The 14,982-nt window shown below is 39.1% G+C and overlaps 3 protein-coding genes and 1 long non-coding RNA gene across 6 annotated transcripts; 2 read left to right on the top strand and 2 right to left on the bottom strand.

Annotated features, from left to right (window-relative positions):
* The first annotated feature begins 2,183 nt into the window (after nucleotides 1–2,183).
* On the top strand, nucleotides 2,184–4,739 carry LOC116929706 (integral membrane protein GPR180). Its single transcript, XM_032937035.2, has 7 exons — nucleotides 2,184–2,611; nucleotides 2,753–3,338; nucleotides 3,423–3,685; nucleotides 3,746–3,829; nucleotides 3,933–4,028; nucleotides 4,133–4,272; nucleotides 4,373–4,739. Exons 1-7 carry the CDS (start codon nucleotides 2,432–2,434, stop codon nucleotides 4,554–4,556), a joined length of 1,533 nt encoding a protein of 510 aa, XP_032792926.1. The 5' UTR covers nucleotides 2,184–2,431; the 3' UTR covers nucleotides 4,557–4,739.
* Nucleotides 4,726–5,641, bottom strand: LOC116929755 (peptidyl-tRNA hydrolase 2, mitochondrial). Its single transcript, XM_032937100.2, has 2 exons — nucleotides 5,406–5,641; nucleotides 4,726–5,336 (listed from the first exon to the last, which is right to left on the bottom strand). The coding sequence occupies exon 2, from the start codon at nucleotides 5,223–5,225 to the stop codon at nucleotides 4,755–4,757; it is 471 nt and encodes a 156-aa protein (XP_032792991.1). The 5' UTR covers nucleotides 5,226–5,336; nucleotides 5,406–5,641; the 3' UTR covers nucleotides 4,726–4,754.
* Nucleotides 5,642–6,736: 1,095 nt separating this feature from the next.
* LOC116929790 lies at nucleotides 6,737–9,628 on the top strand. 2 transcript variants are annotated; one of them, XR_004398066.2, is made up of 2 exons: nucleotides 6,737–8,053; nucleotides 8,529–9,628. It is a non-coding gene; the product is annotated as an uncharacterized LOC116929790 (long non-coding RNA). The 2 variants fall into 2 exon arrangements; XR_006650002.1 differs by having other exon boundaries at nucleotides 8,134–9,628.
* LOC116929698 (4-coumarate--CoA ligase 3) lies at nucleotides 9,573–13,886 on the bottom strand. Of its 2 annotated transcripts, XM_032937022.2 has the most exons (9): nucleotides 13,043–13,819; nucleotides 12,378–12,670; nucleotides 11,632–12,039; nucleotides 11,532–11,572; nucleotides 11,365–11,474; nucleotides 11,138–11,304; nucleotides 10,894–11,071; nucleotides 10,380–10,708; nucleotides 9,573–10,306 (listed from the first exon to the last, which is right to left on the bottom strand). In XM_032937022.2, the coding sequence occupies exons 2-9, from the start codon at nucleotides 12,660–12,662 to the stop codon at nucleotides 10,016–10,018; spliced, it is 1,809 nt and encodes a 602-aa protein (XP_032792913.1). In that variant the 5' UTR covers nucleotides 12,663–12,670; nucleotides 13,043–13,819; the 3' UTR covers nucleotides 9,573–10,015. The 2 variants fall into 2 exon arrangements, with proteins under 2 accessions (XP_032792913.1, XP_032792912.1); XM_032937021.2 differs by having other exon boundaries at nucleotides 11,138–11,474; nucleotides 13,043–13,886.
* Nucleotides 13,887–14,982: the final 1,096 nt, after the last annotated feature.

The raw sequence follows: 14,982 nt of genomic DNA, 5'->3' as shown, positions 1-14,982 counted from the left end.
TTAGAGGGTGCAGTCACAGCAGACCAACTTGGACACAAATGAGATTTTCCGCATTTGTGGAGAACGCGCAACCCTGGATGTTTTACTGCTCTATTAAGAGTATCTTAGAATCCTTAACTTTTAGTTAAAGAATTCCAGTAAGTGTAAAAAATCACCTATTTGAAAAAGATTCGTGTTCACTAAGTAATATTTTCATCATTACATTTCAGATTTCACCATTACAATAGACCTCTTGCAGAATGCGGATAGCAGAATTGCTGTAGTCCGGCAACGTTTGTATCCGCCATCTTAGGAAAACCACACATTTTTTGAACACAGCCAGAGTCATAAAACCCTGGTTGTTTCACGCTGAGAGGAATACGTACCGCGTTTCGTTGGCCTGAATGTCTAAAATTTCGACGGTTTTGGGGCGGAGAACAGTGGTGGAAACTAGAATCAGAGTCATCTATCGAGAGAAACTGAGTTATTCAACGGCCATTGTCAGTGTTTCTATTCGAGCTTCAATTTTTCTGGTATCGTCTGCTCTTCTTTATCACTGTTGTGATTGGCTGTGAAGTTTTCAAACATGTTTCCTGATTGGTGCACTTATCACACACCCGCTGGAGGCTCTGACTGCTATTTCTGAAATTAGACACAACGACAGACGATTCCCCCCATGTCGTGAACCAATCAGGGTTCTATGACTCTGCTCTAACCAAATCCTTCACGTTAAAAAATAAGTTTTAGTAACTGCAATTTAGATTTCCCCCCTTTTCTTCATTACAGTGGGTGTGCTATTCATTATTCTTCATTTCTTAAAATTTTTTCTAGCCTGAATTCTATCTAGTTTATTTTTATTTAATTATTGTTTTGTGAGTGGCTGTATTTTGCTCGTGGCTCGTTCCTTTGTAGCAGACTAACATCTGCAGGAAACGGAATTTTTCTGCTAGAAGAGACGAACCATGAATTTTCAATAAAACATATGTTGACTTTTAATTACAATTTTTGTTTGTTATTTTAATATTTAATAATTTTAATACCGATGTAAAGGGCATAAAGTCCGAAAATACCAGCCCGCTGTTTACCCTGCCTGGTCCGCACTATCAATCGATACATGTACGAAACGATCCGTATTTTACCCCAAATCCGCGAAAAATCTGTCAAAAATTCGGGCCAGTCCCCAGGGGGGCCAGGATAAAATGCGGACGCGGACTGCAGACAGGAGAAACTGCGGACTTTTACCTGCGGACTTGTCCAAAATTTTTGACTGATTTTTCGTGGACTTTGGGATAAAATGCGGATCGTTTCGTACACGGAGCGATTGAAAGTGCGGACCGGGCATGATAAACTGCGGACTGGTATCTGCGGACTCCATGCCCATATCAAATATTAAATTTCAAACTAAAAATAGTATGTAAAAGTCAACATATGTATTATTCAAAATATGAAAGTAAAGGACAGTTTATATCACATGGTTACTTCTTAACTAGGTAAACTCTTCGTACAACAATGCAAATAAAACATGTAATAAACTTAAAAGGCATTTGGGGAATTTCCAAGGGGTTTTTTAAGACTCCTGAAAGACAAAATGCTGTTTTTTTGGAAGACATTCCTTGTGGTACCACTTCTTTGCAAAGTTTGGTACCACACTGCCGCCTTCTGAAGGACGACTTACATATGCGCTACGGTTGTCTAATTCAAATTCTTAGTTGTGCTTTGTGCATCAAAGAAAATAGAATATAATGGATTTGGCCTAGAGGAAAAAATTAATAAAATGGTCAACTGCTAAGAGCTGTGCGCATTTTTAGTTTTTTTTTCATTGGAATTGTTGCATGCATACATATTTTTTAAAAGCAACAGTTATCGAACAACAGCCAATGCGTGACAAAAATGAGGTTGATTTGTCTTGACTAGAGTGAATTCAATGCCTGTAAAAAACTAATGTCAAATTTTGATGCAATATATGTTATGAAATTTTAGTGTTCAATACTAATATGAAATGAAGACTTTACTTACCGATTTTCGGCCTTACACACATGTCTGTATGGAATGCTGTATCCCCGTATAATACGCGGACTGCGGACAGCTGCCCTGTGGAGAAACTGCGGACCGCTGTAAAAAATTTCGGGCCAGTCCGCAGGTAAAAGTCCGCAGTTTCTCCTGTCCGCAGTCCGCGTCCGCATTTTATCCTGGCCCGAAGAATAGAACACAATTAGTCGTTAACCGTGTTGTCACGTGAAGCGCGGGACAGTTATCCCTCTTGTTTGCAGTGATTTTTTGAAGAGTCTTAGTTTTCATGGATGGTTGTAGATTTAAATTTAAAAAAGAAAAATCTTAGTGGCATCAAGACATGGTGCAGTTCAAGTTAAGTGCCGCAGTTGTAAACACAGGCCCGTGAAGAGTTAACTAGTTTCCTTTTGTGTGTTTCTTTGTATTGAAAACTAAAGGAAACATGGCTAGCCGCCATCCTTTCCGATCTGCATGTTTTCTTTTAGCACTCTTACTGTTTTTCGATTTCCCACCTAGTTTCAGCTTACACCTTTCAGGTTCATGGAAAACAACAACTTTTTTTCAATTTCTTGCCAAATTTGGTTTTCAAAAAACCAACCTGAAGGATCGGAGTGAAACACAGGTACAGCTGAGAAAGTCAACCAAATGCGTACTGTCATCCAATCTGTTGTTTATATTACTGCTATTATGTGTTAGTGCAGATTGTGTTACGCTAAAATTAATGATCTTAAACAAAAGTGAATAACATATGGTTCTTACACAGGGATACATTTATGGAAACATCACCACCCAACTCGATACAACTTCTTATGTCACGCTGGCTGTGTTAGATAGAGGTTACTTTTTGGAGTATTATGGAAACTCCACAGTTCTCCAGCGTGCTGCAGCTTGTACAGCTATGTTTAAGAAAATTGACAGTGTAGCATATGATTCACAATGTAATGATGGAGGGTCACAAGATCTACTACGAAAAATTCCATGTCCAAATGGCAAGCTTTGTCCTGATGAAGACAATCCCAGAAATGTTGTTGAGAACTTCCAGTTCAGCTTCCATGTTGAAGATCTTAGTCAACCTCGCTTCTGGTACCTTAGTTTTGTGGCTTGTTACAGAGATTCCAATTGTTCATGGAAACCATTAGAAGAAGAATTCAGTTTGGATTATGATATCTGGCTAGTAAACGGGAATCCCTACTCAAAAAATCAAAATCCTCTGGAATACCAATTCAGCTTTGACAATCAGGATACTGTTGAAATCTATTTGGTTTTTCTTGCTTGCTATATGTTTTTAACACCCCTGCAAGTTTATGCTGTTATGAGACAAAAACATCCTGTTACAAAACTTTTTACAGGTTAGTTATATTTCTTTAAAATTTGTTTTCTACACAAACACAATTTTTCTACTCACAGTTTTGCATTCACTTTTCCCTCTTTAGTCGGCCTCATATTCTCTCTTTGTGGTGTTTTGCTGAATATGTTTCATTGTCTAAAATTTGCTTTCGACGGTAAAGGAGTCGAAATTGCTGCCATAATAGGAGGGGTACTCGATATATGCTCGCAGACCCTGTTGATGCTCCTTCTGCTGCTTCTCGCCAAAGGATGGGCTATAACCCGAAAAGAATTGAAGAACATAACTCTTCTGTTTTCCGTTTGGGCATTATATGGCCTTGTTCATGTTCTTCTCTATGTGTGGGATTTGGTAACCGTTACTGCTTCACAGGTTTGTCATATTTATTTTACTTTCTCATAACGTTTTCAGACTGAGTTGGACGTCATTGATGATATCGATGCATATCAAACATGGCCGGGTTGGCTAATGCTTATCTTACGTATAGGAATCATGGTTCGTGAACATATAGCTCAAATTGGGATATAGCTAATAATTTATATCTTATTCATGTTCATCATTATTCTTACAAATCCTGGAATTCCGTTTTAACGCTTAGGCATGGTTTCTCTTCTGCCTAAGAGCGACAATGGCATTTGAGCATCAGAAAAGCAAATTGGAATTTTTTCTTCACTTTGGAGCAGCTTCTTTGGTGGTACGTGTATATTTTTATTTCTTGAGGCTCCGGAACAGGAACTCCTTAAACTGAATTCATTCGTATTTAAATTTTTTTTTTTTTTGTCCTTCCAAATCAACTAGTGGTTTATATATCTTCCAATTGTGGCGCTGATTGCCCTTCAGGTACCAGTTCTCTGGAGAACGAAGCTGTTGTTGGGCATAGTGTATTCGGCAAATTTTTTAGCCTATGCAGTAATGGCTCATCTTCTGTGGCCCACGCGGTAATCTAATTTTTTCAGTCTTTGTGATACTCGGTCTCACTTGCATTCTCTGTCAAACCAAACCCTAAATTCCGCATTTTGTCCACAAATGTTTTCGCAGGTCGCAGCAGTACTTTTTGTTAGCGAATCAAGTCGATTTAGGTGATGAGCTTGAGGAATTCGATGAAGCACCTCATAATATTGAAAATCGTCAAGCACCGTTCATTAGGAAGAATTCTAGATCCCTGAGCGATTCGGACGTGTTTTCTACTCATGACCTTGCGAATCAACGTATCGCTGTTTGAATCAGAGCTTCAATATTTGAGTTATCTGTCTACGACTATCAGCATACACATTGAAACTTTTATGACTCGCAAATTTGTGCGCATGTCGCCGCGTCAACCGTTTCTGTGATACATTTCGTGCTTTGTTGAGCAAAATATTGTTTCCTAATGGGAATAATAGTACACTAGATTTTTGTCCGCTAATTTATTTCTGTCAATTTAAAGTAACTTCAAGTGGCCAGTGACAGAATCAATATCTTGCTTCTTTCCAGGTCCAATACCTAGTACTGTGGTTGTGCTTGGCTCTAATTGTGTCTTCCCAGCATCTCTGATGAGACAATTAATGAGGCCAATTTTTGATGACAATGCAGAAATTGAGAGCAATTCCTCTTCTGTGTCCACTTTTACAACAACTTTAGGTTGACCACTAGCAAGCCATATTTTCAATGTTCTATTGTCCATCCTTAATGCAGTCTTGTAACACTGAACTGCAGCATGTGCACATTGAGAGGCTATTTTACCTTTACCCATGCCCAAATTATTTCGAACTACAATGACCATCTTGATTGGTTGATTCAGATGTACTAAAACCCTATTGTGAATGGCAGATCTAAGCTTTGGTGCAACAAAACCAAGCACAATGCCAAAGGCAAAACTCCCAATTGCATAGTTGTACTGAGGCCACTCCATTTATTTGGATTCTGAGGCAGATTTGGTCTTGTCAAAAATGGTCATACAATTCCTAAAGTCGTGGACTTCTCCTTGGCACTTCCTCCAGTCTTTATGCTTGTCCCAGCATTCCTAGAATAAGCACTTTTCAGTACAATGTGTGCATAACATGGCTATATAGAAGCAGTCTGCGGTACTCACCAAAACGGCGTAATGTTTTTCTAAGCAACCTGTTTTCTGTAATTTAGCTATAACAGGATCTGCTTCTTCAATATCAGTTTCTTTGGTCATACTAACTAAACAAGCCTTTCCCGGTGTTTCGTCCTAAATCGACGTAACGAATCTTTCGTCTGCTTTCTTTTTTAGAACTCAGAACTCACCGAGTCGAAGTCCTACTTGGTTAAAGTCTGTAACAAAGACTACGAACAGCGTTGCCAACTACTTTTGGCCATTTTCCCGGTTTTGTCGTTTAAAAAATCCCGGAACCAGAGTCATAGAACCCTGGTTGGTCCAGGCTGAGAGGAATCCCTATACCGCGTTTCGTTGGTCTGAATGTCTGAAATTTCGACGTTTTTGGGGCGGAGCACAGTGGTGGAAACTAAAATCAGAGTCATCTATCGAGAGAAACTGAATTATTCAACGCCCATTTCAGTGTTTCTATTCGAGCTTCAATTTTTCTGGTATCGTCTGCTCTGTTCGTTTCCTTTATCACTGTTGTGATTGGCTGTTGAAGTTTTCAAACGTATTTCCTGATTGGTGCACTTATCACACACCCGCTGGAGGCTCTGACTGCTATTTCCGAAATTTAGCACAAAGACAGACGACCCCCCCCCCTGTCGTGAACGAACCAGGGTTCTATGACTGCCGGAACGATTCCGGTTTCTGATTTTTCTAAAAAATCCCGGTTTTCAGTTTAAATGAATTTAAATGCTGTTTTGCTGTTTTTTGAAAAACGGAAACACTTGCTTGTTTATTGGAAGACAAATACTACATTGAACGAACGAGATCTCTCTGGATTATATCACATAAAATGAATCGCAAAACAATTGTTGCAATTAATTACTGAAATGACAAGGACAAAATAAAAAAGCATTTTGATTAGAATGTGGGAATTGAAAATTCCCACATTTTTCTGTATCTGTATTTGCTGGCCGATATCTTGGATGAGGGCAAGTATTTGCCATATGACCCCTCTGTAAACACTAAAAAAAATCAAGTTTTTAAGAATAAAAATATAAAAAAACCTTAACTTACGTTGTGGCAAATCCTGTGTTTGGCAACTTTGTCGACATGCCTAACTCTTTTCTTTTTTGATTTATTTTTTTTTTTGTATTCTCTCTGGATTGGGAATTTCAGATGGTGGGGCTGGACCTGGAGCTGGACCTAGAGCTGGTGAAGATGGACCTGGACCTGGAGCTGGACCTGGAGCTGGTGAAGTTGGGGACGGTGAAGTTGGGGACGAAAAAGCTTGGGACGGAGTAGTTGGGGACGGAAAAGCTGGGGATGGAGAAGTTGGGGACGGAGTAGTTGGGGACGGAAAAGCTGGGGACGGAGAAGTTAGGGGCGGAGAAGTAGGGGACGGAGAAATAAGTGGTGGTAAAGAAGATGAAGAAAAAGAAGAAGGAGAGGAAGAAACTGGACGAGGAAGAGGAGAAAATTCTGGAGAAGGAGATGATGGAGACGGAGAAGGTGAACTGGGAATGGGTGAAGAAGGATAGGGGGCAGTTGGCGAAGTTGGAGCCACAGCATTTTCATTAGCTCTACTTTAAACAAAAATAAGTATTAATTTTTAAATCTAAATATTATTAATTATCTATTATAACTTACCCTAATTCACGCTCTTTTTTCTTCCTATAATATTGCCTCACGAGTGAATGGAAATTACAATAGGAAGCTGGCAGCCATTGATTGTCCGATTCTGGACAATTTTGAAATTTAACAAAATACCAGACTCGGAACTTACCATCTTCACACACAAATTTCTAATAAATGTGAATGACCTTTCTACTTTCTTGGAAATTATGTTGTAATCTATCTCTCTAGTTGGGAACGGCAAAAACTGTAGTGACAAGCTTGAAAAAACTGACAGTTGACATGCTGAAAGTCGTGTCAAAAACAAGAGCTGTTCTGCTATTGATACGATGTCCGCTGGGTGGCGCGACATAACGTGTCATTTTTTATAATTTTTTTTCGTAGAGGCAGAGTTATAAGAGGAGATGGTTACGGCAATCGGTTTTTTTTGGCCATAATATGGCAACCGGTTTTCCCTCAATAAAAATTCGTGCAGGAACGTAACAAAAATAACCCTACCCATTCGCCATCTAGCGGTCGACTGCGAACTAGGTTTCCACAATCTAGTTTGCAAAGTAAACATGTCTTTTTCAATTCCTGTTCTTTTGTAATTATTTTAGATTGAACTAAAAATTGTCTTTTATAAGCTAGTATTACAAAAGGTCATGGACTAATTTATGTTACAGGAGCTGGTCGTGACTTAAAAGAGCCAAGGCTTTGTCCGCAAGTGCTTCAAATATACCGTAGAGGCACCTGGTGGTGGTTTGGAGCAATATAACAAAATAATTTCGCGCAAGTTTGTTTAAACATTTGTATTGATGCTTACTTTTGACAATACATTTTTTTCCATGAACAAAAGTTCTTGACAGCTTTTTACTAGTTTTCATATGTGTTCTTTCTTTGGCTAGGTAAAAATTACGAAAGCGTTTTGATTCCGTATGAAATCTTATGTGGACTGGACATATTGCAGTATTATATATGGTAGTGACTCTTCATACTTCATGGAATGCGATCTTCCAGATTTAGCTTGCAATTCAGCTTTCCCCTTCATAATAAAGGTATAAATGATTACTCTTCCTGTAAATTGTAAATTAGTTTTTTATAGTTGAATGCCAATTACTCTCTAATTCAAAACTAGTTTATTGGTCCAATAATTGACGCCAATAGTTGACGCTTCTGCTAAAAAGTGTAAGTTGAAAGACTTGGCTTGTTATTACCGATTATTTTGATAACAGTGACGTCATGACTCGTAAGTGTGAAAGAAGACAAGACGGAGAAAGAAGCAAACACTATAAATTGATTGAAATTTAGAAATCTTGGTTCAAAAATCTGTTTATCTTTGGCCCACGTTACATGTCTATAGACAATTTTTTTCAAAAAAATTGCCCGAAGGACATTACCGAAGGAATCTTGTTTTCATTGTTTTACCAAGAGATTACCTAGCTAAGAAATAACCAGCATGTGATTTAAACTGTCTCTTACTATCATATTTTGAATAATACATTATGTGTTAATTTTTTTATATATCTTTAGTTTGAAATTTAAATTTAAAATTTAAATGGGCATGTCCGCATCAATGGGTATGGGCAGTCCGCAGATACCAGTCCGCAGTTTATCCTGCCTGGTCCACACTTTCAAACGGTCCATATACGAAACGGCCCGCATTTTATCCTCAAGTCCACGAAAAATCTGTCAAAAATTTTGGGCCAGTCCGCAGGTGAAAGTCCGCAGTCCGCCTCCGCATTTTATCCTGGCCCTCATGGGTATGATATTTACCAGAAACTGTCCAAATCAAGGTTTCCTCCACTTGCGACCATCTTTCCATCTATCAGAAGCAGCAAAATGAGAGACCTATTTGCTATTTGTCTGCAAAATCTGTTCGATAAAACAAATAATATTTGAAATTTGGTTGGATCATTGCACCTAAAACTTACAGTATATTTTTGACATACAGACCTTTTCAAATTAAAACAAATTTTTTACCTTCATTTCATCCGCCGAAATGTCTGTATATGCATCTGTATATGCTCTATGTTGTATCCCCTATCATACGTGGACTGCGGACTGCCTTTCAAAATTTTCGGGCCAGTCCGCAGTTTGTCCAGTCCACGTCCGCATTTTATTCTGCCCGATATTACCTCCCCGGTTTGACGAGGAAACCAATAACTTAAGCGAAATCAGTGTTCAAATTTTGATAATACTGTGTGATTTTTCCCTCCAAGGCTATCGGTAACTTCGCAGTTTTGCCATCATGCAATGACAGCCTATCGTGGCAATAGATTCAAGCATTTCGGGAAACAAGAGGATAGTTTCTTTATATACTTTTTCAAATTTTTTTAGAGGATAACGATCAGGAAACCAGAGAATAGTATTTTTATACAATCCCTATCGGGATTTTTTAAACCATCAAAACCCCAATGTATTATTAGCTACAATACGGATAATTGTTATTTAATTATCGCATCTAACAATTAACTCTCCGAATAAAATTGGATTTGAAGTAAAATTATAACCTTCACATACATGTTTTACAGACAAGAACAAAGTTCACAACAGCAATACCATAGTGCGATTCAGTGACATTACATAACGATTTAATGTTGCATTGAATATGCATTTGCATGAATTAACAATTTGACATTGTACGAGGACACACTCACCCGATTATAGCGTAATTTATGCACGCACCAAGAATTTAGAGGAAAGAATAAAATGCAGTCGCAAATGATACGTTTGACAAAACTATCAGTTTACAGGAGTTTCAAATTGATTGAAGGTGAAAACTAATATCCACTTCACCAGTCGTTACTTTAAGGCACTAGGTGCTTCATAATGGAATTAAGAATTGAGTTATACATGTTGCCGGGGACAGGTAAAAGTAAAACCAATTTTTTAAGTGACCACCTCGACCGTCGTTTCCTAGAATTATTGGCATTTTTTTTTGTTTTTGTTTTTTTTTGTTTTTCAAAGGGTTATATCAGCTTTTGAAACGCAAAAATATTGTCGAACGTGAGTTAGCCTCATGAGATCTGAGACAATAACATGCTTTTCAATTCACGGCGTAACAATTTGCCTGTGCTCGTTTTCGGAATAGAATCAATAAAAACTACTCCACCCTTCAGCCGCTTGTGAGGAGCAACTTTCTCGTCAACGAATTCCGCAATGTCCTCCTTTGACGCCGCCGCACCACTTTTTTTCACAACGTAAGCACGAGGAAGTTCTCCGGAAATGTCATCGGGAACACCGATAACCGCTACATCCAAAACGGCAGGATGGCGCCGTAAAACATCTTCGAGTTCAGAGGGAGATACCTAAGCAAAAAGTGAAGCGGAGGCTGTATAATACTTGTCTTAAGTAGATGCGGAACATAAAGAAAAAACATACCTGTAGTCCTTTAACTTTAATGAGCTCTTTTAGGCGATCAACAATAAAAAACTGGTTTTGTTCGTCATAGTAAGCAATGTCTCCGGTATGAAGCCATCCTGTGCTATCAATGGTTTCTTCGGTGGCTTTTACGTTTTTGTAATAGCCTTTCATGACCTGCGGACCAAAAACACACATCTCTCCTTCTTGTCCCGGTCCAAGAGATTCACCCGTATTTAGGTCAACCACTTTAACTCGGGTGCGGGAAACTGGCTCTCCGAATGAACCAATTTTGTTATTAACAATAGGGCTCATATGGGTGACAGGAGATGATTCAGTCATTCCATAACCTGTAAAAATAAACAGAAAGAAAATTTTATTTAATGATTAATGCAAATCAATCATTCTGGCGCCTTGCTAGTCTATTACAAAACAAACAGCCTAGTGTTTCATAATTACTTATAATAAAAAAAAAAAAAAAAAAAAAAAAAAACTGAATGTTTGGGTTTAATAGATTCGGTAAATTAGAGCTTACCTTCTTGCATTAGTAGATCGTGTTTTCCCAATCTCTCAATCAACTTTGAGGCGGCAGCGGGGCCCAATGGGGCGGCACCACAAAATATTGTGTGCAATCGATGAAAGGCTTCCAATTTCAGGTCAGGACGATGACCAAGGAAGGAGACCAATGGAGGTACAAGTTGTAGCATAGTTGGCTACAAGAACATTACGAAGATAATTATAGAGAAACAGGTGATGAAAAAAAATAAGGAGAGCGTTACATGTTGTTGATACACGCAATTAAGGAAAGATTCGCTTTCAAAACGCGGCAAAGTCACGAGTTTGGCTCCATGGTCCAACCCCGTCAGCATTACAGCAGCCATTCCATAAATATGGAAGAACGGAAGCACGCATATATAGACTTCTTGAAAGGAATCTGTCACGTTACCTGACGGAATAAGCGAATAAAATAAAATACTAACAAAAAACAAGAAAAAAAAACTCTTACTGGACGTTGTTTGTATAAGTCTAGATGTTCCAGGATGGACAACTTGTTGAATGTTGCTGCCCACGTTTGAATGGGTGAGCATGACTCCCTTTGGAAGACCGGTAGTCCCGCTAAATTGAAAAATTGTTCTGTTAATATGTAGTGGGGGAAAAATTTAATAAAATTACCTTGAATAGGGCAAGACAAAGATGTCTTCAAACTGATCAATCTGTGAAAGAAGAAACAATTAATACAACATTCCCCGGGAAGACAGGGAAAATGCAATACCTCAATGTTGTCATCAAACAGGTCTCCAGAATCTTGAAACATTTCTAATAGGGACACAAATCCTTCTTCGGGCCCACCAACGACTATGAGGCGACGAACTTCTGGACACATACTGGCCACTTGACGAATTGTGTCAGCCATTTGTGGGATGGTTACAATCACGCTAGTACCCGAATTTTGCATTTGGCGCGCTATTTCTTCGGCGGTGTAGATAGGATTGACAGTAGTAACAGGCATCCCCACGCCAGCAGCTCCAAGCAAAGTAATTGGAAACTCTGGCAGGTTTGGAAGGACTAATCCCAATACTTCACCTTTCTTGAATCCCATCCGAACCAATGAACTACCGAAACGGCGGGCCAACATGCGTACTTTGTCGTAAGTATATTTCCGTCCAGTTATGCCACATTCCTGTAAACAAATTAACACGCAATAGGTGCTTATTAAGAATGTATGTCAATTACGACGGAAACATGGTGACAACTAAGGTTATATCAATTCAATCAACAATGGTGCATCATGTGCAACTCCCGAGTTGAATTGTTGGCAACGTGCACAAGGTTGCAGAATGCCCTAAATTGTTTGTTTGCCAAATCTACCCTTGAGAATGGTGAGACCATGAATTGTTTACCCTCGAATCGTTTTTGCCCTTGAAAAGAACGACCAACGTGTTTGTGTTTGTATAAACAATTCACGGTTACTTGTTTAAAAAAAAATTAAAGTAAGGTAAATGAATATTTATGACATACCACGGCAGTGTGATTGGGCCATAGAGAAGCCTGGTCGAAGAATCGCTGTACCACCGTTTGAGTGTGGATAAAACAGTCCTCATGGCGTGAATAGACGACGTTATCATTGATCCTCTCTGAGGACAAGTTGACGCTAGAGGCGGTGCTGCTCATAAGCCTAGGATGCACTGCATTTTGAAGCCGCTTAAACTGCTTTAGGTGCTGAGACCCGGCTGAAACACGAGCTGAAATACCACTCACATTGACTGCCAAAGACTTCAGACACGGCAAACGGAAACCAGCCATTGATTTGTCTAAAACAAGATTTGTTTGTTATTTTTTTTACTGGTCAAAATTGTTAATATCCCTATACTATTAGTCAAAATGCATTCACAAAGGTTGAACGTTAGGTCAACCATTTTTGGGCCACACGATTACGAGTAGAGAAAGGAACGAGAAATACAGACACCGTACATTTTTAATCGTTGACCTACTTCTGAAGAAGAGAAACTCTTGCCCATATAAATAAAAAGTGGACTAACATTACTAGAACTCATTGAATTCCTAAACGTTTACGTTATATTCAGCCAATCACTAGTACGCCATGCTTCATGAAACCAATTCTACAGACAATATACGATTTATGGGAAATACCCTACAAAAAATAAACACAAATTTCTTCTTACCTGTGTATTATTGTTTTGGAAAGTTGAAGAGACTGGAAAATATGACTTGCATACAACTCGACGGCTGGTGGTTCTCTGATGCCTGTTCAGCCCCTGCCCTTAGCTATAGTGCTAACGGTAAGGAAAGGGGAGGGGAAGCTTTGGGTATGGGATAGATGCAAGTTGTGAAAAGAAAAATACCCGCCCAATATTCCTGAATAAACTGCACACCAGCACACACACTGACAACCTCTTCGCAGTTAATATACACACACCGTAAGAAAAACGTGATGAAAATATAACGGAAAAAGAATTTTTTTGGTTTCTTGTGGCACGTTTGAAACGCAATGACGTCGACCGGAGGCAGGTCTCTAGCTCAATATAGACACTAGTATACTCTGGCGACAGAGTTTTGGAACTGTACCCTCCGTACTGTCATTGACGAATGCAACGCATGGTAAAAATGCAAGTTCTCTGCAGGGATCGTCACTAAGAAACGTCAGACCGACAATTTTGTGTCTTAGTGGAAATCTAAATCTAATTGTATTTTGGGATATGAAAAACAATCTACTTGCTGCGTTTAAAAGCTGGATTCTTCCTACAATTGTGCATTGGTGTATGTCGAGATTATTGCTGTAGGCGATATACAAATGATAGGCGAAGACATTCTTTTTCTTTCTTCGATTCCGGGAAAACCTTACTATCAAGTTTTATATTTTTCAAAACACCTCACCAGAAACTTTCAAACGACTTATTCCATTCAACGTTTCCTATAAAAATGTTATACATCCAGCAGACTGTGTAGTTTGCAAATGAATTACTGTTTGAAAAATTGCTCGAAATAAGTCACATGGAAAAATAAGACGTTTACGTTGGGGTTGTGCAAAAAAAGCTGTGGCTAGCAAAATTCCCTATATGGCTCGGCAACGTTCGCTGTGAACCCACCATCTTGTTGTTTGTTTACGTTCGAAGTTACAGTGAAAAGGAAAGGGAAAAGGCGGGAGGGAGGCAGGACTGCTCCTTGTGTGTTCTTTTGCTATTGCGCCCGAAGGCAACGCCGAGCTGAAAAATAAGCTCCACCCATTTATTTTGGCTTCAGAATTGCATAGCGAAAATCGGCTGAATGGTAGAAGTGCAGAACGTGACCAGAGATCCGCTGCATGTGTCTGTATACAGTTACGTCATCTCAAACCCAATGACCTAAACAAGTCCGCCTCCTGTGTTGGCAAAAGCTAGCGAAAGGCTGAAATCGGCAGCCAACCAATCCAGTTATTAGGTGCACGCCTTTTTTCCAGAAGAGTACGTATGTTTTTCCGCGTTTACGTCACATGAAAACGCTGCGCCACGTACACGGGAGATTTTAAATGTCCTTGGTGGTGAACATTTTTAACTCCAAAGTCGTGCAAGGAATGAATTTACAACACGACTAATACCAAGTTGTAAAGAACTAAAGCGTTGGGAAGCGAAACTTTTACAACAATATATGCCTCTATGAACTTAGATACCAACAAATTACAGGTTATTAAAGTCTTTTCTAATCTATCCAGTGATCCATTTATGATCAAAACATGTGTGTCAACAAAGTTCTCACCTAACAGAGCAATGCGTGATAGCCAAACGTGTTGTTTTGAAACTTCGTACGAATATCCCTCCACAGAGGAAAAATTCTGGGAAGTAAGCCAAAGATCGATAGTCAACTGCGAAGTACGGTTGGATCGATATGCGTGACGCAAGAAAGCTTAGTAACAACGCCAAGTTAACAAAATAGTACAGCGCTTTCCCAAAATAAATTTGGCAGAGAAAAAAAAATAAAGTAGCGTGTGCTTAAAATTGCATGTTTTACAAAATAATACGTAACGCTACAGCATCATCAAAGCAAAGGAAGCGAACAGAATACGGTAGTTTTGCAGGTCAGCAGATCATTGGGGACAGGGAGAGACCTTTGCTCTTGCACCATGAGC

This window comes from Daphnia magna, linkage group LG8, assembly GCF_020631705.1.
Source record: "Daphnia magna isolate NIES linkage group LG8, ASM2063170v1.1, whole genome shotgun sequence".
NCBI lineage: Eukaryota > Metazoa > Arthropoda > Branchiopoda > Diplostraca > Daphniidae > Daphnia > Daphnia magna.
Note: the sequence above shows the minus strand (reverse complement) of the source record. Positions and strands in the feature narration are given on the sequence as shown.